Here is a 27,780-nt window from a genome sequence, read left to right on the forward strand (position 1 = left end):
GAGCTCCCTCCTTCAGGCGGGGGAGAGGCGGGGGGCTCTGTGCTGACATCCCCACGGCTCGGGGAGGAGGCGGGGGCTCCGTGCTGCCATCCCCGTGGCCCGTGGGGTAAGTGGGGGGCTCCTGCCCCCGCCTGCTGCAGCAGGAGCAGGCAGGCTCTGCCCCCGCCTGCCACCACAGGGCAGCGCCGGGCCGGGGTGAGCGAGCCCAGTGGCAGCAGTGGCTGGCCCCGAGCAGCCCCGCCGAGCGGCCCCACCAAGCTGGGCCACCTGGCCCCATCGGCAGCCCCAAGCGGGCCGAGCCTGCACAGCCCGAGCCGAGCCGGTAAAGCCCACCATGCCGCGACTCTGTTACTATTTGGCAACTTTGTTGCACGCGGGTCCTCGCTGCGAACGACAGAGCGGCTTATAATCAGGTGTAGCTTATTTATGGACAAAGAACGAAATGTTTACCAACACCCGGCGATGCGGCTTATAGTCCGTGCAGCTTGTAATCGTGAAATTACTGTATTTTAGATACTGGGGAACCCTACAACAAAGTTACTGCCTCTGGATTATCCTGAAGTCTAGGGAAAAGAAAAAAGATCAGGATGCACTGCATGGGTAAGAAACTGTCAGAAACCTGATCCTTTTTTAAATCATATTTCTTCACTACTTTCCCAATTTCAGTAGGTAGGAAAGACAACCTTGTGGTATTTCAGAATTCCACATCTTTTAATACAGGTTTATTCCACATAATTTGCCCCCCCAAATAATAATAAAAAAATTAAAAATCAGCACCTCATTTAACATTCCTTCCTTTGCACCTAAGAGGAAATGCAAGGTAGTTCCTTCATCTGGGCATTTTTCTTATACCACTGTCACCCTTTCAGCTTACTTGCTTTATTGTGTCTATTTTAGTCCTTCAGCGTGAAATGATAAGGTGAAACAGGGATGTCAAAAGCTATAGAAAGGATACCTTTAAAAACATCATCATGCCATTCTCTAAGAAAGGAAAATATGCTAAAGAAACTAGTTATGGATTTTTTTTATGGACAAAACAATCTTTGTAAAATTTTGTGCACAGCCATATTCATAGTATAATATATAAGAAACAGAACTAATAACAGGGCAAAATTTTGCCTGTGGCTTTAATAATAGCTGTGCAATGTTTGTTTGATAAATCAAGGCAAAGGCAGTTTCTGTAGAGCTTCCAACAGTTTTTTGAATTCATGTACAAAACGAAAATCAATTGAATTTGTTTCATTTTATCCATTACGTTAAAGTGATCTGCCAATGGCCTCAAGTCTGCAGCACTATTATACGATGAAGTACATATTAAGCAACAGTATAGTCCCACCCAAATGTAACTATCTATTTTGGGGTTTTATAGTTCTCCAAACCTTGTTTGGCTGAGGTTCTGCTTTTGGTTTAATAAGTTGGGTTCCAGGAGGTATCATTCCTTTTGGAGGATCTTTTACTTTCACTTCTAGTCCAGCATCTATAAGCAAACAAAGACTAAGTCGTAAAAAAAGAAATATAAGGGGATATATCAGTTAAACAGTAACTAAGTTCATCTGTGCTACAATTTAGAGTACACAAAATGACCACGTACTTATCTCCGAAATCAACGCTTGCAGTTGCTTCATGGTGCAAGGTATTAATTTTTGAAAATTTCCATTTTCAAATGTGGAAATGTACAGAGATGTGGTTTCATGCTGTTATGAGATACCTGTCACAGTGTATGTACAAAGCACTATCAGGTAATTTTTGTGTCGTAATACTGTCTGTAGGGTTATATTTCAAGGAACGGTCAACACAAGTCTAATGTTTGAGAGGTATAAGTGAAAACTTCTAGAGAGGCAGTAGCTTATACAATGCTGTACTGCTACAGAAGCTAATTGTTACATGTGAGACATAGATGTAAGAGCCACATCATACAACAGAAAAGGTAAAGAATTGGCAAATTTAATTACCAATGCTGTCACAAAACCTGAAGGCACTGGAAAGTGACATTCTTGTTTGTGAAGAAAAATGCATGTAAATACATCTGGAGATGTATAGACAAATATATCCCAGAGTAACAACCTTCAAAGCAATTGCCTCAGCAATCACTGTTAAAAGCAAACTGCAACAGTAGATACTTTTCTGGTTTTTGGTTCATTTACAGGGTGACCCTCTGAAAAACGACTTCTTGAAAAGAAGCATCCAGACCTAGCAATAAAACTGTTGGTTTCACTAACATCCTTTTAAATATGCATGGCAGTAACAGAAGCAATCTATAAGCATCAAGAACATAAAAGGCTTGAAACAAACAGAAACTGTTATCAGTAGTTAAGCAGTCAAAAGTTGGCAGAATTATGGGTCAAGCATAGGTACATGAAAGCTTCAGAGGGCTTGAGTCAGAAAGTTCCATTGCAGAAAAATGGCACAGCTAAATATTAAGAGTATACTCGTAACTGCTTAATAATGATGGTTAAGAGTTATTTATCATTTCTAAGTTTACTCTACACAATGTTTGAGGATGGTAGAACTTGTGTAAAAGTTTTAAGAGCAGCCGATTTAAACTACAGTATAAAGCTTGCTCCAGAGATGTCACACTGGAAAAAATACAACTGAGCGCACTGCAGGCTCCTATGAAGGTAAATGTTCCTCTGTTTATGGAATAGAGATAATCACTAAAAATAGTATTTCATACATCATCTCTTCTGTAGTTAACACATGAAACCAAATCCCACTCCATTTCTACGTGAGTTATGTGTACTTCTGAGTATCACTATGTGTTTACTAAAGTCAGTATTGGGAAAGAGGAACTGCTGGTGCTCGTGAACTCACCCACACTGTCTTATCAGATGTGGGTCTGGCTTCAGTATTTCTACTACCATCTGCACCATATCACCCGTAAGGCTAACTTGAGAGCATTCAAGATAGACAGTATTTTTGGAAGGGCACTCTATCCACCACATGCTACAGTATCTCATAGTGCAATCCCCAAGACTGGCAAGATAACTAAAAGATTCACAGCAAGTAATGAGCCAAAAGCATTTAAAAATCAGTACAAATAATTAAGAGTTCAGGTAGAATCTCATTTAAGACCACATCTCCTCAATTTCTCAGAATAAATGACACTATGTATTTCAGTACTGTCAGGAACAATTTTGCCTTTCCTTAGGTTCTTCAGTGTTGGGCTGGGTTTTTTTCCCTTTACTTCTCTGTCACCCTCAGGTAAAACAAAACATTCTTCTTTCAACACTGAGAGTTCAGAATAAGAGAGTCTGTTAATCTGGTAGTCTAACCACATTATAAAATTTGCAACATATAATCCTATTTCAGTGTGTGAGGTTTTTTCCTTCTGACAAAGAGTGTTTTACAGTAATTTCACGACTATAAGGCGCACCCTTTTGACTAAAATTTCAGCCCGAACCCGGAAGTGCGCCTAATAGTCCGGTGCGTCTTATATGATCTACAAAGTTGCGACACTTGCCAACCCGGAAGTAGGAGCCGCAGTGGGGGGGCGGTGCCGCGGGAGCGCCGAGTCGCGAGGGGAGTAGGTGGGCGCGGTTGGCAGGAGCTGCACGGGGAGGGAGGGAGCCGGCCCTGGCCACTGCACGGGGAAGGAGGGAGCTGCCACTGCCGGCCTGGCGCGGGCGGCACAGAGAAGGAGGCAGGGAGCAGCTGCTGCTGCCAGCACGGCACAGGTGGTGCAGAGGAGGAGGCACAGAGCAGCCGCCGCTGCCAGCACAAAACGGGCGGCGTGGAGAAGGAGGCAGAGAGCAGCAGCTGCTGCCGACACGGCGTGGGCAGTGTGGAGGAGGAGGCAGAGAGCAGCCACCGCTGCTGACATGGCGCGGGTGGTGCAGAGGAGGAGCTGCACCAGCCAGGAGTGCCTGGGCCCGCGGTAGCTGCAGCCGCCGGGCAGGGGAAGCCGGGACCCGCTGGTGCTGGGGGCGGGCGGGAGTGCGGGGGCCTGCGGTACGGGGAGGGCACCTGGGGCTGCATTTAAAGGCCAAGCCAGTCTGTGAAAAACGTTTGCAAACTGTCAGTAATTCGTCACTTTGTTGCACACGGCTCAGTTCCTCACTGCAAAAAAAAGTGCGAGCTGTGAGCCCAGCCGCGAGGGGGGGGGGAAGCAGCCAGCCCCTGGAAAGCAGCAGCGGCGCGGGTTAGGCGGCACCGCCCAGCCCCCCGTCCCAGCCCCCGCCAGCCGCACGGGCTGAGAGGCACCGTCCAGCCCCCCGTCCCAGCCCCTGCCAGCCACGCGGGCTGAGAGGGAGTGGGCAGCCCCCGGCCAGCAGGAGCCGCACAGGGAAAGAGGGAACGGGCAGCGCTGCGCCGCCCCAACCCGCAGATGGTCCCGAGCCGCCCTGAACCGCAGCAACCCCGAGGTGTGAGCTGTGGCCGCCCTGAACTGCGGCAGCCGCGAGCCCGCCTCGCCAGTCGGGGGAGGGCGCTTGGGGCTGCGTTTAAAGGTTACACCAATCTGTTAAAATGTTTCCAATTTGAGCACATGCCAGTAAACTCCACGTGGGATTCTGTTACTAATTCATTACTTTGTTGCATGTGGTACGGATCTTCGCTGCAAAAAAAAAGTGCGCCTTATAGTCCGGTGTGCCTTATATGATCTGCAAAGTTGCAAAATTTGCCGACTCCTGGGGGGTGCGCCTTATAGTCCGGTGGTCGTGAAATCTTCTGAATGAAAACTTGGCTGCTAAGTTTTGCTATGAATGTTAGTATTAAATCTTATAAGCATCAAGACATAAATGTGTCAGTATACAAAGTGGAAATAATATAAATTTATGCTTAAATATAGTGAAAATTAAGTACCTATTTCAATGCCATCTATAGTAACATGAATGGTATAGAGACCAACAGCTCCCGGAGTCCAGTTTGCACAGTATGTACCATCATTATTGACTCTGATCAACATGTTTTCACTGGGTCTAGGCATAAACAAAACAAAACAATTGAACAAAATCACTGAACAGTTATTGTCTTTGTGGACACAATATATGTCATTTACACATAATGATTAGTATAATGTTTCGTTTGGAAACTATTCTTTTTTTCTAGCAGATCATCCTTCTAAATACAATTTTTCCCTTTTCAGTGTACTAACCACCTATTATTTACTATGAAAATATAATCCTCTAGTCCACATTTATTTATAGTAAATGATAAAAGAACACATTCAGAGAATAGCCAATACAAATAAGGAAACAATATTAGAATAATTAAGAAAAAATATTTTAAATAAAATTGCTACATATAGGAAAACATAATACTTGACTTCTGTGTTTCTATCTTCAGACAATTATCTGTCAGTCACACTTGGGAGTTTGGGTGTAAGCAGGATTGTCAGGACATGTTAATTTAAGTCCCTATCCAAAAGAAATTTTTTAATGTTTACCTCTTTGGTGTTGGTGAAGCAAAACGCAGTTCTTCAAAAGAATAATTTTCATATGCCTGTAAACAAATTAAATTCAAACATAAAACCATCAGTTATCAGTTATACCACTGTCTTGAACAAAAGAAAGCAGAGCATTTTCTTAAAGAACACATCAATCTAATATTACACACCCCAGAAACATAGAGCAGGCAATCAGAAACAAATTTTAAAACACAGAAATATATGTGCACACATGAAAGAGTATCTTCACCATCTCATTAAACAGTCATTATTTAGATAAGAAAGATTGCTACTGCTAACAAAAACCTTGTTAAGCCTTTGAATCTCTTCAAATCTGACCCTTTGGAATCCACTCACTGCACTGAAGACCACATAAAGATAAGAAAGCAAATATGTTGCAGGTAAAACCTGCAAACCAGCCCAGGGGCTTTACCAATGAAATTTCAGATTTTTTTTTCTTTCAACTCCAAGCGAAGATGAAATTCCCTCAACACTGAGGTCATACTTCCACTGACACTACACAAAAGACTTGGTTCACTTCCATAATGTCTTTTGAAACCACTGCTCTGAAAAGCTCCATAAGAAAACACAGTTAGACCTAGTAGTGCAGAAAGCTCCTCAGCAAGAATCTGTGGGCTGCAATAGCTGCTGAGTTACCAGATTCCCCTGTTAAATCAAAACCAACAAAAGGTAGGATAAGAACCTTGGAACATATATGCGGATCAGTCATTTTAGGTCCCTACGTAAGGAAATAGTTTTGGGTATCAGTCCCCCAAACGTGATAATTTATTTATGTATTTTTATGAAATGAGAAACTAGAATTTATAATCATATTTAGGTGTTTGTATGAAGTACTCACACAATGTGCAGGTTGATGTAAAATGAAAGTATCAGGGGACATCTGCATTTTACACTGAAATGAGCACGCTTAATAATGCAGGCAGGGAAATAGAACAGAATATTTACAATCCCTTGAATTCATAAAGTTTTGGATGGAAAGGACTTAACTTGAAAGGAACCTTGGGAAGATTCTTTTGAAAAGCACTAAATATGGAAATTAAGCATGTTTCCACAAAGAGACATTTTTAAAATTTAACCTTGCTGTCTTTTTACTTTTACAATAAATTCACGAATACAAGCCGCACTGAGTATAAACCGCATCTCTGGGTATTGGCAAATATTTCGTTCTTTGTCCATAAATAAGCCACACCTGAATATAAGCCGCTCTGTGGTTCGCAGCGAGGACCCGCGTGCAACAAAGTTGCCAAATACTAACAGAACCGCGGCATGGCGGGGTTTACTGGCTCAACTAAGGCTGTGTAGGCTCGGCCCGCCAGGGGCTGCTGACGGGGCCAGGTGGCCCAGCCCGGCGCTGCCACTTGGGGCTGGCCGCCGCCTCTGGGTTCGCTCGCCCCGGCCCCGCTCGCGCCGCGGCACCGGCCGGGCACGGAGAGAGCGCCCCGCTCGTGCCGCGGTGCCAGCCGGGCACGGAGCACCCTCTGCTCCCGCCATGGCGGCGGAGGGCGGGGGCAGAGCCCCCCAACTCCTCCCCGAGCCGCGGCAATGGCGGCGCAGGGGTCCCGTCGGCTCCCCGAGCCGCAGCAATGGCGGCGCGGGCCCCCCCCCCCCTCTCCTCCCCGGGTCGCAGCAATGGCGGTACGGGCTCCCCCGCTCCTCCCCGAACCGCGGCAATGGCGGCGTGGGCTCCCCTCATCTCTCCCCTGGGTTGCGGCAGAGGAGGGAAGAGAGCTCTCCCGCCTCTCTCCCCGCCCTCCGTGCTGCCTGCAGGGAGCCAGGGCAACACGGTAACACTGTAACAATTGCGCAATGCCGGCTTTTACTGGCAGGTGCTTGGCTCGGCGCCCTGGCTGGCACGTCTGGGGTTGTAAATGTCAGAAAATTATTCACATATTAGCCGCCCCCGAGTATTAGCCGCACTTCCGGGTTTCCACCAAAATTTTTGTCAAATTGCTGAGGCTTGTATTCGTGAAATTATTTTTATGAAGATTCATACTGTTACTGTCTACTAAGAGGATTTTAAATGAATCCTTCCATTTTTATTTCCCTTTGCCTTACTTCAATTAAAAAATGATCATATATTAACTAGCCGATATTCAGCATTGAACATCCTAAACTTGCACCACCATCATTTAGCCAAGAGTATCTCCTGCATTGCAAGATATACCACCCTAAGAATTGCGTGGGGAGATTTAACGCTTCTCACTGGAAAGAAAGTAACAGGTACCTGCAGACAGTGACTATCAGAAATGTCATCTAAGCCCCAACTTAGGGAATAATGTATTTCCGCCTCCCCTCACATCACTTTTAAAAGAAGCATCATACCAAGAAGTAATGTTTGCAGTAGCCCAAGTAAAAATGACAAAAATCACACCTTGATACGCACATGATTTAGCAAGTTATTAAACCATTTGTAGTATATTACACTGATTTAATAGTTCTTTCATTGATCTATTTATTAAGACATTATTCCGTACCCAGCTGGACTATTTACAGGCAGGTACTGCAGCAATATCCTTTGCAAAAAAAACCCTGTACCCTCTAAAAGGTGCTAGTTTGCTAGTTCTGCCCCTCCCCAAATAAATCCATACTGATTATGCTAAGTATTATCCTTCTCTACCCTCCTGCTAATCCTGAGTCATTAAGCTGTGCAACTGTTAGTTGTACACAACATGTCACATCTCTTAACTGGGTCAGTATGGTACACATATGTAAATTTACTGCACATGTTATAATCAAATCAACACTAGCTGCTCAGTTTTCACTGCTTTAAAAACTGTTCCTGGCAAAGTGTCTGAGCTGATCCATTTAACAGTGGCTCATTCCACGAGATGCTGCTTAAGACATATGCCTTGATATATAAATCATTTGTATGTCTTTTTTCACTATGCTGAGCTCTTATCTTTTCCTATGTTCACATGTTCTAGTTTTAAATATGTATTGACTACAACCCTCCAACACCATATAAATAAATATACTGGTTTAACTTTCCCTCACCATTTCAATACCTGTTTTTATTTCTCCTGAGTGACTCAGACTAACTTGTTAATCTGTGTAATCAAAATCAAAGACAACTTTCCTTTTTATGCTAATCCAACCTAACTTCTTTAGAATTTAAGTATAATTGGCCCTTTTAATGTACTGCCGAACTAATATATAATCAAAATAATTTGCATTGAATATATTTTCAGATTGGGACCAAAAGTATATATATTTTTTCCTTCTCTGTTGCATACACATTTTGAATGCTGAATTCTCTAGTTATATTGCTGAAATTGCAGTAACTTACCTTCATCATTGTAATAGCAATATACCGAGCTTCTTTTACTATCATTGGCTCATAAGAGGAATCAAGCTTTGGTGAAGGAAGTCCTCCAAAGGTCATATCACTGCTAGGGGAAACAGCTGTTGCAGGACTTCCTGGTATCCGCTGCACTTTTTTAACTTGTTCTTGTTGCAAAGATGTTTTTTTCGGAGAAACAGGAATAGCTTTGACTTCTACCTGTAATAAGATGTGGAAGAGGGCATACGATTTAGTGAGAAAACACACATTATTTTAAATTTGATGCAGTGCAGTGACAAAGTGCTTAGAGGACTCCCTGTAAATTCAGCTGTGCCAAAATCCAATGTATCTACCCTTCATCTGCAAAGCCAATCACAGAATCTTGGAAAGATGCTAATGGGCAGGGGAGAAACACCCAAGTGATTCAGCACACCATCAGCACAGGGTGCTGTCAGTTTTGCCACTTCTTCCTGGGAAGCAGCACACAGTCTGGTATGCCTAGGGAAGTTTAATAGAACAGAAAAGTGCAGTGGAGAGCTTTCCAAATGAGCGCACAGATTTTGGAGTGAATCCTCATGGTCACTAGATCTGGATCAGCAGTGGTCAGATTGGATCCTGGCCAGCTCTGCCACTTCACACCAGCACTGCGTATTTATATTGTGCTCTTCAATGCATGTTTTAACTGAATTTTCCCCCAGAGGTACCACTGATCTCCATTAGTGCAGGTAACAGCTAGGAGTACACAATTTTCTGAGAAAGACAGACAGAATACCTGGAAAATAAGTTTATGTGTTACTAATCTGATATCTGCAATAAAGTGCAGATGTTTAAATACTGCAGTTTTCACACACAGCTTTATCAAAATTTGACTTAATTTACCAAAAATTAGATCACTGCATTGCACACTGAGTCCAAAAGAATGAGTAAATTGATTTAATATTTCTGTCACTTGAATACATTTGTGAACAGTAACTAAATAATAAAACCAGCAATAATTTTGATAAAATTCTGACATATCCTCTTCCTGATTGATAGGATAAAATCACTACTGAAAGTTTTCTTCTTGTTCTGTCAATAATTTAAGTCAGTAATCACACAAGTTTTACTCAAGCAGTGTTTGTGACTAAGCTGATTCTTCTGTTACTGCTGTAGAACTTTAGAGCTTTTCATTAATAAATTTACAGCCCACTGTAAGACAACTCTCAATTATCACATCATATACAAAGAACATATTTGAGAGCTTTTATCACAGGAATCAGGTCTTCGTAAAAGGTATTTTATCTACATTTGGGCTTGAACAAAACCAAGTGCTCCACGGTAATAGTGGCTTTAAAACACAGAAGTAACCCAATTTATTAGAACTACATGAAAAGCATTTTGTATTTTTTTTGTTTGCATTGCTTTACTACTTTAAATCACGCAGCCCACTTTTACACATTCCACATAGGTTTTACCCCAAAATGTGCAAAATTCTTCTAACTCTCCCTGAGGCTGTCAAGAACACCTCCTCCCCTTTCCAGTACTGAAAAACACTGGTTAACTGAAAAGGTTGAAGGCAAACACAGGAACACCAGACCTTGCCAGTTATTCTTATTAACTGCAAGGACTACAGGAACTTCCAAGTACTAGAAACAGAAAACGGAAGAGTGTTGTTCTAGTCTAAAATTAAGTAACTATAAGGTGGTTCATCATTGTGGATTTAGAGGTAAGAAAGTCTGACTACAATGAATTTATGAAAGCCACTTTCTGTCCTACACAAGAGTATTTTGTGAAATACTTACAACAAAAACTAAAAGCCAGCAAGATCAGGTAGAATAGGCAAGATGACAATAATTACCTTCATATTAGGAACATGAACAACATCCCCATACTGGTCTTTTGTTTGTACTGTAATAACAGTTGGCCAGCCACATCGGATATCATCCTTATTCAAAATCAATGATGTTTTTTGAGGATCAGCATATGAATCAGGCTGCAGCCACCTACAGCAAAGAAAACCAACTAACATTAAAATCTCTTACAGCCTCCAAAACAAATGTGTACAAATCTGTACAAATGTGATTAAGAGACTAGAGCTAAGAGACAGAGCATCTGAATGCCTACAATGGTTTTAACTTATGTATTATTGGAAACAATATAGCCAAATAGTTTTACTTAACTAATACTTCAAATAATTATGACAGTTCTATAGTCAGTTAAAAGGACAAGCAATAATGCAGTTTTACCTTGCAAGTCGTCCACCACTTGATCCTGGTACACAAGCAATGAAATCTTCCAGAAACGACTGCTCATTGCTTTGTACCTGCAGTGGAAGACTTCCTTCGAGAGCTTCCAAAATGGTTGGTGAGTGAGAGAGTGCCAAGCCTTTCCCAAGAATGCCTGAATGAGATTTGCACACCTTTTTTTTTTTTTTTTGGGCAGAGGTTGGGGGTGAAAAGAGAGATGTAGAACAGCCTTCAGTAACATGTTGACATTTTCCCATAACGCGACACAATTTGTACAAACATTTAGGGCATTTTAAACCATTCAAGAAGAATAAACCTTACCCTGATAAAAGTTTTTAAAAAAGCCATCTCAGTCTATGAAACAATAATTTATGCCAAAAGAGGTTAAATGACCTTTAGTTGAGGGAGATTCAGCATTGGCTCCCATTTCACTCAACAAAAGGCCATCAGCAAATCAGAACAACTGTGATCATTATTTGGGACTTGATGAACATCACTGTTCAGCTAAAAAAGTGGTTTTATTTCTCTAATTACAAAGACATGTAATGGACTGATTTTGATAACATTTAAAACTTGCCAAACACTGCAACTTCAGCCAAACAGATTTTGAAATACTTAGCCATCTGATGTTCTGTGTGACATTGTATGCATTTTTTTCCAAGTAGATTGATTATAAAAAATGATTCAATGCAAATACTAAAATTCTGTATGATTTTCTTAAACTGTTACATAATAAGCTGGATTCCATTCTACTATAAAAACATTACAAATTATTTTCTTCTGGAGCAGTCAGAAAGTTTCAATGCAATTATGTGCTTAAGTACATTGCAATAGATGAAAAGTTGCAGCAGACCTGTAAGGCAGCCTCTTCAAGTATCTCAAGATCTTCTTCAAACTCACTACCTGCTGGAAAAATGTAACAGTTATATGGGCAATCATCTAAACATTACAGAATGTGAAATAAAATCCTGTTTTGTGAAGCCTTTTATATTACAAGTTTCAAGTTTGCATAATGATGTGTCATACTGTTCAATCAGCAGCTGAAATATTAATATTTTCAAATAAAATAGTAATCACACATTGTGTAGTTTAGTGCACACACAAGCTAACAAAAATTTGGTGCTTATCTTTTTATCTCCAAGACAGCATGTATGGCAAGTATTTGGATCTGACTAGATACTTTCAGAAACATTTTGAGAGGTCAATATAGTTTCTGGGAAGCAGTAACTCTAAGTATGCAACAGTTGTTCCCTTTCAAGAGTTTACCTTTGTAAAACTATTTGAAAATCTGATCAGATCTGCAGAATTTTATAAATTATGATTCCTCCCAAAACACAAACTTAAATGTATAATATTACACAGTATTTCTCACAAATACAACTCAAAAGTCTGAATCCAGCGTGACCAGAACTGCCAAACACAGTCTTTTAAGGGAAGAGTGAAACCCATATTTCTACTCTCTTTTAAAAACATGTCAGGCAATTCAACTAGTGAGAAAAAAGAGAAATAAGAAAAATCAAGTCCCAAGGAAATTTTTAGAATTCAAAGAAATAAAGACATCTAAAAACTGCCTCATAAATAACCAAATTTGATACAATTATGAGTGTACAGTACAGTAAATTCACGAATACAAGCCGCACTGAGTATCAACCGCATCTCTGGGTATTGGCAAATATTTCGTTTTTTGTCCATAAATAAGCCGCACCCGAGTATAAGCCGCTCTGTGGTTCGCAGCGAGGACCCGCGTGCAACAAAGTTGCCAAATAGTAACAGAACGGCGGCAGGGCGGGGTTTGCTGGCTCAGCTAAGGCTGTACAGGCTCGGCCCGCTAGGGGTTGCTGATGGGGCCAGGTAGCCCAGCCCGGCGCTGCTGCTCGGTGGGTCCACTGGGGGCCAGCCGCCGCTGCCACTGGGCTCGGTCACCATGGCCCGGCGCTGCCCTGTGGCGGCAGCCAGGGACGGAGCCCCCCGCCACCTCCCCGAGCCGCGGCAGGGCTGGCCCGGGTCCCCCGCCGCCTCCCAGAGCCGCGGTAATGGCGGCCCGGGTCCCCCCCCTCCTCCCCGAGCCGCGGCAATGGCGGCGCGGGGCCCCCCGTCTCTCCCCCGGGTTGTGGTAGAGGAGGGAAGGAGGGAGCTCTCCTGCCTCTCTCCTCACCCCCCGTGCTGCCTGCAGGCAGCCAGGCTCCACCTGCAGTGCAACAGAGTAGCAATTTGTAACAATCGCAAAATGCCGACTTTGCAGCAGCTCAGCTCAGCGCTCTGGCTGGCACTTCTGAGGTTGTAAATGTCAGAAAATTATTCACATATTAGCCGCTCCTGAGTATTAGCTGCATTTCCGGTTTAGGAGCAAAATCTTAGTCAAATTGTGCGGCTTGTATGAGTGAAATTACTGTAATTTCACAACTATAAGGTGCACCCTTTTGACTAAAATTTTCCTCCAAACCCAGAAGTCCGCCTTATAGTCCAGTGTGCCTTATATGATGTACAAAGTTGCGACATTTGTCAGCCCAGAAGTGTGAGCTGTGAGCCATGGGGGAAGCTGGCAGTGGCATGGCTGCCGGGTGGAGGCGGGCCCAGGGGCCCACAGCACCGCTCCTCCCGGGTCCAGGCAGCACCGCCCCTGTCAGGTCCGGGTGGGCCTGGGGGCCAATGGTTGCCAGGTTGAGGCGGGGCCTCAGCCAGCAACCGCGCGGGGGGAGCTGGGGGCAGAGCCTCGCTGCCAAAAAAAAGTGCGCCCTATAGTCCAGTGCGCCTTATATGATCTACAAAGTTGCGAATTTTGCCGACTCCCGGGGGGTGCACCTTATAGTCTGGTGCGCCTTATGGTCGTGAAATTACCGTAATAATGTTAAATACATCAACCAATTTCACACTACTGTTTAAGTCAGATCTTGGTCATAGACCAGACCTCCCACTTGGGAAGGAGCATCTTAAATTTAAGTCTTTAACTGGCAAGAAGGAAGAACAACCTTTTGAACATGGTAATTTGAACAGTATTTGGGTGTTAACTAAATGACAGTTTTCCTAATAAGCAAAGAAATCACCTTCTGGTCTATCTTCCTTTGGAGTAAAATAGGTTTAACCTTGTTAGGTCCCTCAAAACATTTTTCTTCCTAATATTTCTAGAGAAATAGTCACACAAATACTTGACTACTTGCACACTGAATATACCCACTACAACAATTACTAAAAAATAAAACTAGAAATTATAATGAAATATGAAAAGTCTACTAAAAAGGGTCTTCCTGTGTGTATGCATTACAAGAAAGTCTTCTATATGATTATTGATTGTATAGATTCTATTAGTCTATGCAGGTGTTTTTTAAGGGGCACTCTTCCACAAGTAAGATGACAGGGCTCTGTAGATTAGGAATGACAGTGTTAAAGAACCATTCCGCTTGCAGCAAAAGTTAGAAGATACATAACTTAGGAAGCAGAAAAAGGAAAAAAAGTATTATATTAAGGTATTTAAATGTTGCTCTAGAAAACCACAGCTTTACCTCTTTTTCTGCCACAGTGTTTTTGAGACACAAGGCAGAACACTCGAACAAAGCAAAATTAGACACAACTGAAATTCATCATAAAAGGTTGCACAGTAGTTTCCATTTGCAAATACTATCACCATTGACTGTAATTCACCAGTTTTGTCTACAGAGGGTACAGTGGGCTTGTAGAGAAACAGTATACTTATATAGCAAACACTGTAATCTTAACAGCAACATTAACAGACTTGGTTAAAGTTCTTGAGCTGATGTTAGATAAACAGCCAGACAAATCAATTGCCATTACATCCGTAATCAGGAAACTCCTTATAGGCAATGCAACTATCCCTCCTCTCTTGCAGATCATACACAGTGACTTTTATATGCATCTGTGACTGCATAGGTAACTTAACTGCATATTTTATTTCAAATTTCTATGCGATAGCATAAAGCCAATCTATATGTCACCCTTCTTGTCTTAGGAATTTAAACAGAACAAACATAAAAAGCTCCCAAGAGAGAAGTACAAACTATTGTAAAATATGGGTGATTAAGTTACAAGGATTTCAATCATTTGGTTGCTGTTGCATAGAAGAATAGCAAAACCAAGAGAAATCCAACAAACTAAGCAGCTTGAGGAATAAGAGATGAGGGCACTATTTCACCTGTAGAATTGCCTGCACTTCGGAGAGTAAAATACAGATCTATTCGTTCAACTGAGGTGCCTCCTCACAACATAAAGTAAATAATTTCTGAACAATCCAAGTACACAAGCAAAATACTGAATTAAAAATACAAAGTACAGAAATTTCAAGACTATAAGGCACACCCTTTAGACTAAAATTTTGGTCCAAACATGGAAGTGCGCCTTATAGTCTGGTGCACCTTATATAATGTACAAAGTTGCGAAATTTGCAAACCTGGAAGTGCGAGCTGCGAGCCGAGTTGGGAACCGCGGGAGCCACGGTCGCCGAGTGGGGGGATGCCGGGATGCAGCGTGGCTGCTGGCCGGGGAGAAGCGGGGGGAAGCGGTGCAGCTGCCGGCCACGGGGAACTGGCGAGAAGCAGTGGCGCCGCTGCCAACCGCAGGGAAGGGGTGAGAAGCGCCGCCGTGGGAAAGCGGCGAGAAGCGCCGCCGCCGCCACGGGAAAGCTGCGAGAAACGGCAAGAAGTGCCGCTGCTGCCGGCCAGGGGGAAGCCGGGACGCAGTGCGGCCATGCGGTGGGAGCCGGGAGCTGTGCCAGCTGGCGCCAGGGGCAGGCGGGAGCGCCGGGGCCCGCTGCATGGGGAGGGCACCTGGGGCTGCATTTAAAGGTTACACCGATCTTTGAAAAATGTTTGCAAATTGAGCACCTGCCAGTAATTTGTTACTTTGTTGCACGCCACGCAGCTCCTCACTGCAAAAAAAAAGTGCCCCTTACAGTCCGGTGCGCCTTATATGATCTACAAAGTTGCGAAATTTGCCAAATCCCGGGCTGGTGTGCCTTATAGTCAGGTGTGCCTTATGGTCGTGAAATTACTGTAGGTTTTGTGATTATAACTCCGGACTGATCAGTGCTCTTCTGCTCATTAATCCACGCTTCCATTGAAACAGTATCTGAGCTTCAATTTGTGATCCTAATTTAAAATTATCAGATATCCTATTATATATTATGAGCCTCTTTTTCCTATATGCTGATGCTATTTGAGAGAAATTATATTACTCATAATATGGTTGCATCATTAGAAGTTATAATTTCATCTCCATATCCATTAATTTCCACAAGCTCATTTTTCCTTTTATTTTAAATTGCAGTTTGGTTACTAGAAACCTTTATTTGCAGCATCCGCTGTAAAAATATGTGGTTTCTTTTCTACTTGTAATAAAAAGCTATAGTAGAAATATTTTCAGTGATAACATCTGCAGATGAAATGGACACTTTAAAACAGTAATTTAAAATTTTGCAATTCAATGCTGCAGGTATTTTTTCATTCAGAGAGGTGTGGAGCATAGGGAGAAAAAACACAGTGAAAGAGAAATACAGAAATGATACCTGCACATTTATGAAGTACCACGAGGAAACTGTGGGACACAGTTCACACAGTCATACACTACCTGTGGATGGGGTGAGTTAATTCAAATTTAAATGACCAGGTTTCCCTCTTCTCCATATGCACACAATGGGAAAACAGTAAGCAGAAAATACTGACAACTTTATTGTTTGATTAATTCAGTTTGAAGACTCAATTTTGTATTGTTATCTCTAATTAAAAGCAACAATAAGATTTAAATGTACTATTGATTCAGAAAACATGGAGAATGATGAAATAACGAAGTATGCTCTTACCAATAGGAAGTGCTAAATCTTTCTTCATCAAAGCTGCAGCACATGATCCTCCTAAATTTGCCAGTTCTTTCTCCAGCTGAATAATACCCTTCAAATAAAAAAAATTAAAACATACTTAGTGTCTCAGAAAATAGGAAAATAAATGCATTTTCCTGACAATGTTTTAGCTTAAGAAAAACTGTGCCCCCAGTCTGAAGCTTCACAGTAGTGTATTTCTTGCCATACAGCTACTGCCATGATTTGCTGTGACATAGGACAGTGTACTAAAATGTTTAGAATAAAAAACTATGTTTGAAAACAATCACTTACAACTTTTCTTTCGATAATAAGACTTAAGGTATTGGTTAGCATATTTTAGCACTGCATGTTCCAAACGTGCCAGCAGCTTTGTCTGCAAATGCTTTTAAGAAAAAGAATGACAAGAATTTACATAGCTTTTTTTGCTTAAGCAAAAGTTATTTCTATTCAAACACTGACTAATTAGATCATCTGTAGGAATTATAAACCTGATTTTGCTGAAAGCCATTGGGCCCACCATAGATAATAATGTTATGTTATGTTTTCTAATCTGCAATGTAAAGAAATTCCAAAGAATTTCTGAAAACCTGAAGGCATGATTTAGCTTGAGCAAAATCCAGGAATAAGATGAGGTAAATCTTCTGTAAGTGAGATGCAGACCCCACCAAGACTGCATGAAGCAACAGACCCAAAGACTCCCAGGATAATGGAAGACTTACTTTTCTTGATTTGTTATAAAACATACTAAGTGTTTTCAGTAATTTCTTAAAACAAGTCAAAAGAAAGAATTGGGTCAAGGACATGAAGAAATTTGATCTTCCCTTTGGAATAAACAGTGGTGAAAATGACTCATGTCCTTAAAGGCAAAATAAGATGATCACTGGGTAAAACCTGAGATAGCCTAAATGCGTACAGCATTTCCAAAGAGAGTTCTGGTGTAAGTGAGCACTGTAATGCATGTATGTCATTCAATTGGCAGTGGCAGTAGAGAGCCCCATACCTTTGGACCTCTGATGTAAGAGTAGGACAGAATTTCAGGAGATCTTATATCCTGCTGACATGCAAGATTAAATCACGCTATGTTTTTGCAGAGTGCCGCAAACTCGCAAAAAGCCATTTCAATAATATCGTGATTAAAGAATTCCAAATGAATAATGTCTTTAACTAAAAATTTTAGATCTTCTGTAAAATGAATCTAAAAATATTTTGTTGATGTCATAAGTGGAAATACACATTTTTTTACCCAAAATTTTTTACCTTCACATAATTGATTAGGTACATTTAGTAGGAGATTTAGTAGGTGCAGCAATTATAACTATCTCACCATTCCCCTTACCTCATCACTTCCTGGACTAAATTCATATCCAATTGCATAACATTTGAAACCATAAAAACAAGCTTTTTCATCTTTAACATAGTCTGATGCAGTCTCCAGAGAAAAAAGAGCTTCATTCCCTTAAAGAAGCAAAAGGATAAATTAAATAAATAATGTATTTCTCCTCTTTTCATGTGTTTCTTTTACTTAAGTATATATGAAACCCAGCCTTTATATGTAAAATGTGAATTAAAACCATGGGAAAAACAAGCAGATCAATAATTCAAGCAAGAAACATACTACAGACATAATTAACTTACAAGCTTGGACAAAGACCCTTCTTTAACTTTGTTTGCCAAGATAATTCTGCAGAAAAACCAAAATTCATTTAATCATTGTAGTGACTCACATTTCCAGTAAGTACATCAGTATCTCTGTATTACCTGGCAATACTAACACCATGGTAGGCCATCCTGAAGATCCAGAGAACTTTTTTAGCTCTATCCATGAATTAAGGTTTTCATGAACAGAGGTATGCTTTGGTCCAAATCCCAGGCTCTGTGCAATTCTGACAGGAATTAGTAAACGAAGAACATCCTCTGATTGAGCAGTGCCACACTGAGTATCAAACTCTATTGTTATCCACCTGACACATTCAGGAAAAGTCACCTATAACAAAGCAATAGTTTAATTACGTCCAAGTTTTTGGGGTTCCTGATTTTTTTTTCAATTTACTTCTTCATTTCCATTTGGCCTTAACTCTAATTTAGTCTACAAAAGTGATTTAATTATGTAATTCTGCACAATTGTTTTGATAAATAAATACTAAATTAATTTACTCTTTGAAATTCATGTCCATCTGAAATACTTTGTACTTCACTCAATTAGAATCCCGTACACTATAACTTCATATTCTGATTCAGTATTTGCACTGGCACCATTTGTAATTGCTTTTTAAGAATTCCGTACAGGTTCATTACACAAAACAACCACAGACTACTACAAACATTGAACTCTCAGATACCTTTTTCAAACTCGAACTTCAACAAACATAATGAATATCTGTGCAATCCCAGAAAATACAGAGCAGTTGAATCTCACTTGTGAACGTGCCTGCAGTACAACAGCATATAGCTACAGAAATTCAAATGCAGTAACTACTAAACTTTAGAAATGCTCCATAAACTTTTAGGACAAAAGTAAGCACTGCATCAGGATGATCACATGGCAACTACATTTTCTGCTGTGGACGTCTTGCTGTCTCACAGGACAAGCACTGAAATAATGGAATAATAATTTATGTCCTGTTCAGGCTCTTGATTAGAGGTTTGCTACTTCAAGATGTTAATTTGACTAGAATTGACTTCAGGTATTTTTACAAAACATTGTTTTAGCATTGGATAAGAAAGTCTGATATGAGATTATATACTCTATATGTAAAGACTTTAAACTTCTACCATCTGTACAGTTAGAGCAAAGAAACTCTGTATGACAGCAGAAAAATCTAAGACTATGCAAATTTAGGGACTTAGAGCAGATAACTGAATTAGAGAGTTAAAACTTCACTATTTTCCACCATACTTGATATAGAGCTTTTGTCCAGAAAGCAGTACAGCAATAATATAAGGAACTGTCTTCTATATTAGACAATATTAATTATCATCCACGGCAACAACTTTTCAGATAGCAAATGCTGACTCAAGAAAACTCAAGTGTCAAGCTTTTAAGAAGTAGCATGTGCACTTAGAAATGGTGCTTACCTTATAGTGGGTAACAGAGGCAGGTTTATAGGGATGCTCACTTTCTACAACAGCATAGTGATTGGAGGTAGTACAAGCTGAAAGCCCTTGCTCTGGCTGATTTCCAGTGGTGCTGTCTGTGGACTGATTTGGGTTAAAAGCTGGAGGGGCGTATTTCTGATTCAGAACTGCCACAGAAGGAAGTAGCTGTTGTACCAGGCCAAAGACCTCAACAGCAACCTGTAACATAACACCACATGGATTACTACAAAGTATATTATACCTTCTCATTTCTCTTCTCAGAATATAACTAATAACAATTCATTCAGACATTTTGTAATTCTGCACCTACACAATCCTGACACAAAAGCACCAATACATTAATCTCCTCTTGAAGACTGGCCAAAGCTGAAACAAGAATCTGTCTACAACTGTGACATCCTTTCTCCAAAATAGCTTCTACTAAAACCTTGTACATTAACAAATAGTAAGCACAAGTTCACAGAAAGTAAATACCATACTAAAATCATAATTCAGTTACACTTTATAACCATATTAATATTGGGGGATTTTTCAAATAGTCAACATATTTTAATGCATGAAACCTTAAGCATGGCACTGCTCCCTGTAATCTTCACTACATTTTCTAAGCAGAGGAACACTTTCACAGTGGAACACTTGGTCGTTTCAAATCCCAGTTCCATGAAGAAACAAGGTAACTAAAATCTGACACTTGCTGGATTTTAAGTCATCAGTTCCATTTCCTCCCCCTTTAAAAAGAAGTCAGAAAACATCTTAGAGCTCATGAAAAAGCAATAAAAGGCAATAGCATCTATGGATTATTGACATTTGTAGATCTAATAACAGATTTCAAGTGTCCCAGACCAGGCACATGCAAGAAATGCCAAGGCACAGGAAAGAAATGTTCTTTTATTTATAGCTGACATCTTTAAAACTCTAAATTTGACAGAAATAACCTTAGTTTTTTGTTTTATAAATTTTATTTTTAAAGTAAAGAGCAAAAGCATTTGCTTATTAAATTACTTAATCCCACCAAAGCTCATCAATGTTTGCAAATGACATTCTTCTCATTCACTATCTTTTCCTACTACTAAAGCCTGTCATAGTTCTCTGCTTCCTTAAGGTATGCTTTCAATTGAAGTAAAAAAAAAAGTCATTACATGTTTTTAAAATTCCTGACTCATGGAAAATTCATGAGTCACGTTATCAAATATAAATCACTAATTCACAAAATAGTAAGAAATCAAGATGCTCGGATTTTCAGAGTAAACCCTTTTCTTGCATAACATTCATACATTCCTTCAATAATTTCTGCTGAGGAGCATACCTTGGGAATAGCTGCTGCTACTGGTCCTATGTAGGCTATGATGAGGGGAAGCAGCATTGAAAACAGGCTGGAAGAGCTGAGTACTTCTGGAATGTCTTCAGCTACATAATCAGAACAGAGGTATTATAAATAAACATGCTATGGTTCAAAGCACATCTTACTTTTCTGGTTTGCCCCATGTGCATTAAACTTTATTTCCTAGACTATTTTTACTGCAAACTTTTTTCATTATTTAGGCACTGTTGAATTCTGAGTCAGCCAAGTCCACCCAAGATAAATATGTCATTATATACAGGTGTCTGTTGAAAAATGTCCTTCTCTTCGAGTATTATTTTATTCCATTCTTTGCCATTTTGTGAAGCTGCATTCATATTTCCTACAGGATATATTTCCTACAGCGCTTCAAAATTACTTTTATAGCAGTATGTAATAGTCTGGACAATTTGGTAACAATGGTTGATATCTACATTTCTAAAAAAGGGATGTTTAAATGATTATATATTAATTACATTAACCAGTCCTACTGATTATAACCTCTGTGCAAAACACTCGTGAAATTTGCAACGAATCCGTCATGGAACATCTTTTGGAAATAATGAATTTTACCAGTTTTAATATGATACTAAATGATGCTAAATTGATGAGCAAATTTACACAAATTATCTATGATATCACAAGCATAATGCAATGACGTAAAAATTACTCACAATTTGATACCTACAGGAATGGACGGTTAGAAAAATATTCTTTGGAAAGCAAAAGAGAAACATCATAGTGATATTTGACTATTATGGCTTGCTAAGAAAAGACAAAAGTTTTAAAAAGTAAAGTAAATTTTCTCAAGCCTTACCATCTACAGCAAGAGCTCTGTGCAACAAGTCTTTGGCTGCTCGTACAACAGCACTCACAACAGAAAGAGCCCTGCTACAGTTTTTGTCTTCTTCATTAGCTTTGTTCAACAGCTGTGACTGCAGATCTCCATCATACTCACTCCTGGATAGTGGATTAAGTTAAAGTAAGTTCACAAATACAAAATTACATTAAAATAAACCTGACTAATTTTTGGCATAGAATAAGCAAAAAAATAAAAATGATAAAGCAATAAAAAACCTAAAGAAACCACAGAGGATATTATGGAGGAAAAGTTTTGCTGTTAGTCCTTTGCAGGAACTTCGTTTGGCAAAATGTATAAGAATCATTTCAGAAAAATGCTTTTTATCTCCTTTTAAACCACAGGAATGTATTAATTGCTAAGCTCTTCCAAACCCAGTTGCCTATCTTGGTAAAAGCAAAGCAATGTTAAATGCTTCACAGAACCAAATAAAACTTTCCTAATGGATACTTCTGCATTTTCATAAGAGACAAAGATTCTCCCTTCTTATTTCAAAGATTAATTATGGCTTTGAAAGACAGTCTTGGGCTTACCCTTAACAAATAGTTCTTTCTTTTAAATCCACTCTGTATGTCAAATTAGGTTCTCCTAAACAATATTATGCATTAAACCATTTCAGTAAGGTTCAATTTGCTTTTTCAAAGCTATCAAATGGCAATTACAAATAATTCAAGCCTTCAATATGATGGTGATTAAATTCACCATTCTCTTTTGGATATCTTATATTTGTCCAGTAGTGTTCTGAGAACTAGTACCTCAGAACGCTGAGAAATTTTACATTGAGTAGTTCAGTGAACAAGGATCTATCTCCTTCTCTGTGATTTGAATCAATCACTTACAAAAAGATTGTTGCTTCAAACTGTCCTAGAATTGTAGCTTTGCTATCAGCATCAAGCCCTTTTCATCTGAATTTTTAGCTATTGATGGTAGGTGCAATTCAATTGAGTACTTTTCCAACAAATCCCTCCAAAACTTTTCTGCCCTTACCAGAAAGTGTGTTAACTTCTGTACGTGGCCTTCCTTAGCATATGACTAAGAAACAATTCTACTGATATCTGAGCATCCTCCAAACAAAATGGAGTGTGACTTTTGCAAGCTGTTCTATAATAGTTGACTGAATACTTTTTTCTTTGCTGTAGGCAAATCAAAACTTCAAATCACTATTAAACAGTGAGTCCTCAAATGAAGTCCATAACCATAGTCATGCATCAGAGAACATCAAATTTATCTTGCCCATGCAAACTACAAAAGACGCTGTGATTACAGCACAGCAGCTGCAACTTTTCTCAACACAATTTATTCTGTAACAGTCAACTTGTACTACTAGTCTTTCAAAAGCTTCTTTATCAGTTGAAACAAAAAACCTGAGACTGTTCTGATCTGAAGACAGGACTTTGGTGTGGGGTTTTTTCATATGTTAATTTATCATTGTTAGAATGCCTTGAAGTTTCCATTACTGAAATTACAGTAATTTCACGAATACAAGCCGCACCAATTTGACTAAGATTTTGCTCCTAAACCGGAAATGCGGCTAATAATCAGGAGCGGCTAATACAACCTCAGAAGTGCCTGCCAGAGTGCTGAGCCGAGCAGCTGCAAAGTCGGCATTTTGCGATTGTTACAAATCGCTACTCTGTTGCACCGTGGGTGGAGCCTGGCTCCCTGTAGGCAGCACGGGGGGCGGGGAGAGAGGCGGGAGAGCTCTCTTTCCTCCTCTGCCACAGCCCAGGGGAGAGACGGGGGGGGCCTGGTGCCGCCATTGCCGCGGCCCGGGGAGGAGAGGGGGGACCCGGGCCGCCCCCACCGCGGCCCCGGGGGGGGGGGGGAAGCCCGCGCCGCCATTGCTGCGGCTCGGGGGGGGGGGGGAAGCGCGCGCTGCCATTGCTGCGGCTCAGGGAGCCGACAGGAGCTCCGCGGAAGCCATTGCTGTGGCCCGGGGAGCCGACGGGAGCCCCGCGCAGCCATTGCTGCGGCCCGGGGAGGGAGGGGGAAGCGCGCGCCGCCATTGTCGTGGCCCGGGGAGGGGGGGGAAGCACGCACCGCCATTGCTGCGGCTCGGGGAGCCGACGGGAGCCCCGCGCAGCCATTGCCGCGGCTCGGGGAGCCGACGGGGTGCTTTGTCCCCGCCCGCCGCCGCCGCGGCAGGAGTGGGGAAACTCCGTCCCTGCCCGCCGCCGCTGCCGTAGGAACGGGGGAAGCTCCGTCCCTGCCTGCCACCGCAGGGCAGCGCCGACCCGGGGTGACTGAGCCCAGTGGCAGCGGCGGCCGGCCCCGAGCGGCAGCACCGGGCTGGGCCATCTGGCCCCGTCAGCGGCCCCTAGCGGGCCAAGCCTGCACAGCCTTAGCTCAGCCAGTAAACCCCGCCCTCCCACGGTTCTGTTACTAATTGCACGCGGGTCCTCGCTGCGAACGACAAAGCGGCTTATATTTGTGTGTGGCTTATCTATGGACAAAAACCGAAATGTTTGCCAACACCCAGAGATGCGGCTTATACTCAGTGCGGCTTGTATTCGTGAATTTACTGTATTTCCTTTGCTTTTCTGAAATCAAAGAAATTTATATTTCTCTTTAATTTTCTCTTTTGCCTGCGTAAAAGCAGACAATCTAGGAGTGAAAATACATGCTTTCCATGTCTTCCATTCTTCTTACATAATGTTTCCAACTATGATACTTAATAATAAAGTCCAAGATTCCAGGAGACAATTAAATCATCATGTTCTGCACCACTGCAATTCCATTCTTTAATAAGCAATTACTGTTTTTACTGACAAGCTGGATCTTTGAGCACAATCTCATATTTTAAGGTAGTTTAGCACAATTTTATATCTTCAAATATACTACTACTATAATTTTGCAGGTCACTTTATTTCTTCATATTTTACTTTCTTTAAAACCTTCTTAAGAGCAACATGTTCATGTGTCTGTTAGTCTAAAATACATCAGTTGGTGTAGTATAACTTTTTCATATCTACTACATCTTTTATTATGTAGGTACTTCTCACACAATCAAAGTAAATTATTATTCATTGATCCATTTATTCCTTCCATCTTCTGTTGATCAGCCTTTTACTGCCAGTTTGAAAATTGTGTCTTTATACAAATCAGGGTAAGCACCTCAGACACAAAAGCAGCGCCTTCTGCAAAAGCATTACCACAAGTGAATTCCTACTACCATCCTGAAAGGCTGAAGTAAAGCTCCCCTGCAGGACAGTCATGTTTCAGCTGATTTTCTTCAGGCAATTGCAATTTCTCTTTTTATACCTTTCAGCTCTAAGTAAGAAAGGAGACAGTTCCTATATAAATAGATCTTGTTCCACTACCTGATGCAATTGTTTTCAGAAACTGAAGAACTGAATAAATTGAAGAGATAAATATGCCAGTGAATAATCTCTCAGATATCTCTTATGGTATTGAAAATCAGAAATTGAAATAGTGGATCTTACAAGTTCCCCATACTTATAGTTTTAAAGTAATAAACAATGGAACTTGTAAGAAGTCAACCATCACATTATTTGAGAATCTAAACCAAGACTGGAAGAGGCATCACAAACACACTCAGGATGCATTTATTTCTATCACTTCTTAAAAACACATGTGATATAATAGCACTGTGATGGTTTCATTCACTTTTCTTAAAAAAATAATCATTACAACACACAAACCTGTAATAAAGAATCTGCGGGATTTGTCCTCGTGTTTGGTTGGTGCCATTACTGCTCAGACTGCATGTACTAAATGTAAAGGTTACACCATCTGGACACTGAACTGTGGTCATTCCGCCATCTCCATTGGCAGTCCGGCTTCCATAATTCCTCAAACGAACTGCGTATTTCACATTTTCCTTAGAAAGGACAGCAAAAATAGGTTGCAGTATAAAACAAGTGTCTAATGACTTCATGGTATATGAAAGTTATTATTTTACATTAACACTGGAGAGTCTGAAAAGTACTTCAAAGCACTCTACAAATGAAATTGAACAAAAAAACCCCAGCATTTAACAAAAATCAGAGCTGTTCCACGTTCCCAAACTATGGGCCATAACTTAAGTTACTGCTAATTACTTGAAGAGTAAGCAGATATCCAAGAAAATTAACTATCAAGTTGCTCAAAAAAAGCAGCACTTTCAAAAATACTCTAAAATTACTAAGTAACTACAATTTATCTTATGCAATTATAAAAACTGGGATTTAATTTCTTCTAGTTGACAAGATCTGGAATTTTTAATTTATAGGTTGAGACTTTATGAAGAATACATGTCAAGATCAACTTGTAAATGGACACCCAAAAACCCACACCATTTACACAGACCATTCCCATTTTGTTATCTAAAGAAGTTGTATGAAACATACAGATGTGCTTTTATTTTATTTACCTTTAGTGGCACAACTTTGTCAAGTCTGATTTCAGCTATGTCACTAGGAGAATCATCTGTGGTGTAAGTTCCCTTAACCAATTCTAAAGAGGTCCATCTATGCGAATGAGTTGCATCTCCAGAATGATCACTCTGATTCAAAGAAACAAAGTAATTTCAATATATTCATAATGTATATATATGACACACACAATTGTGCAGCTTACGTTTCATTGCATAAATTTTTACACGTGGCATTACAAAAAAAAAAGATGAAAAACCTTCTCGAAGTCAACAGTAAAGTCTTTCCCCTAAAGAGGAAATTACTGAGTAGAGAAGTTTATTTCCCATAGTAACCTATGCTTGTCCTTTGGAAGAGATCAGAATCATCAGTTACAGCAAAGAACTATGTGCAAAAGAAAGTTTTGCCTCATTAGAAGACTCCACAATGGAGTTTTATGCTGCTTCTAAGACAGTACATCAACAGCACATGAAACAGCTGTACAGCCTGATCATGCTGCTAGGCCATTATCCTCTTCTGCAATATTTGGTTTTAACCTCATTTCTTATTTTCATTCATGGTTTACAGAGAGGTAACTGGCACTAATTTACATTTAGCTCCAGAAAGTGAAAAGCCCCCGATAGTTCAAATACTACTTGTAATAAAGAAAAGTTCAAGACAATGGCAAAGATAAAGACCCTCCTAGATATGGTATGAAGCTTGTGGTAACACAAAAATCTTCCACCACAAGCAAAAACCCCTACCACCAGAGCACTGTTTTACTGGCAGCCTAGACTGAATAAGAATATGGAAATACCACATTGTAAAACATACTCTAAAAAAAGATGAGGTTACTTCTGTTCAAATTGTTTTCCCAAATGTAGTACTTACATCATCAACTAATACCTCCAACTCATATTCATGAATTCCTCCTCCACCATAAACAGAAAATCCTACTACAACTACACCAGGTTTGTCAACAGAGAAACATATTGCATCAGGGGACCCATTCCCAGTATTCCAGCTTCTTCCCTGACTTGTTTTAGTGAATCGATTTGGAGTGGATTTGACAGAATGAAGAGAATTCAGTCCATCAACCTGTGGAAAGTTAAATACAGTTGTCAGAAAACATTAACTGTTAAATGTTAGGCAATTTTAATAAAGCAAAGTGAATTAAATTAGGGGATTTTTCAACTGGGTAAATTTTAAAAGTCAACTCTTATATAAACCACAGAAGATGCCACTACTTTGACTTCTAGTTAATACTGACTAAAGAAAAAAGAAACTATTTCTGATAATTAGGAGGAAAAATTAGGAATCCAACTTGGCTTTTTTTAAGTATTTAAATATATATTTTATAGGATGAATTAGTAAAAAATACAGATAGTTGTACTAAAA

At 40.5% G+C, this 27,780-nt stretch overlaps 1 protein-coding gene across 10 annotated transcripts in view; it reads right to left on the reverse strand.

Annotated features, from left to right (window-relative positions):
* MYCBP2 (MYC binding protein 2) overlaps positions 1–27,780 on the reverse strand; it is a 183,507-nt gene that overhangs the window by 59,333 nt on the left and 96,394 nt on the right. For 6 of the 10 annotated variants that reach the window (XM_033051558.1, XM_033051562.1, XM_033051560.1 and 3 more), the window contains 16 exons: positions 27,274–27,480; positions 26,403–26,534; positions 25,693–25,871; positions 21,989–22,131; positions 21,139–21,239; positions 19,812–20,030; positions 18,495–18,720; positions 18,073–18,191; positions 16,719–16,806; positions 11,763–11,815; positions 10,910–11,082; positions 10,522–10,666; positions 8,691–8,903; positions 5,384–5,439; positions 4,801–4,916; positions 1,380–1,477 (listed from right to left, as the gene is read on the reverse strand). In XM_033051558.1, coding sequence (XP_032907449.1) covers positions 1,380–1,477; positions 4,801–4,916; positions 5,384–5,439; positions 8,691–8,903; positions 10,522–10,666; positions 10,910–11,082; positions 11,763–11,815; positions 16,719–16,806; positions 18,073–18,191; positions 18,495–18,720; positions 19,812–20,030; positions 21,139–21,239; positions 21,989–22,131; positions 25,693–25,871; positions 26,403–26,534; positions 27,274–27,480 — 2,268 coding nt within the window. The remainder of the gene's footprint in view (positions 1–1,379; positions 1,478–4,800; positions 4,917–5,383; positions 5,440–8,690; positions 8,904–10,521; positions 10,667–10,909; positions 11,083–11,762; positions 11,816–16,718; positions 16,807–18,072; positions 18,192–18,494; positions 18,721–19,811; positions 20,031–21,138; positions 21,240–21,988; positions 22,132–25,692; positions 25,872–26,402; positions 26,535–27,273; positions 27,481–27,780) is intronic. The other 4 variants (XM_033051559.1, XM_033051563.1, XM_033051561.1 and 1 more) reach the window with 1 other exon arrangement.

This window comes from Catharus ustulatus, chromosome 2 (assembly GCF_009819885.2).
Source record: "Catharus ustulatus isolate bCatUst1 chromosome 2, bCatUst1.pri.v2, whole genome shotgun sequence".
NCBI lineage: Eukaryota > Metazoa > Chordata > Aves > Passeriformes > Turdidae > Catharus > Catharus ustulatus.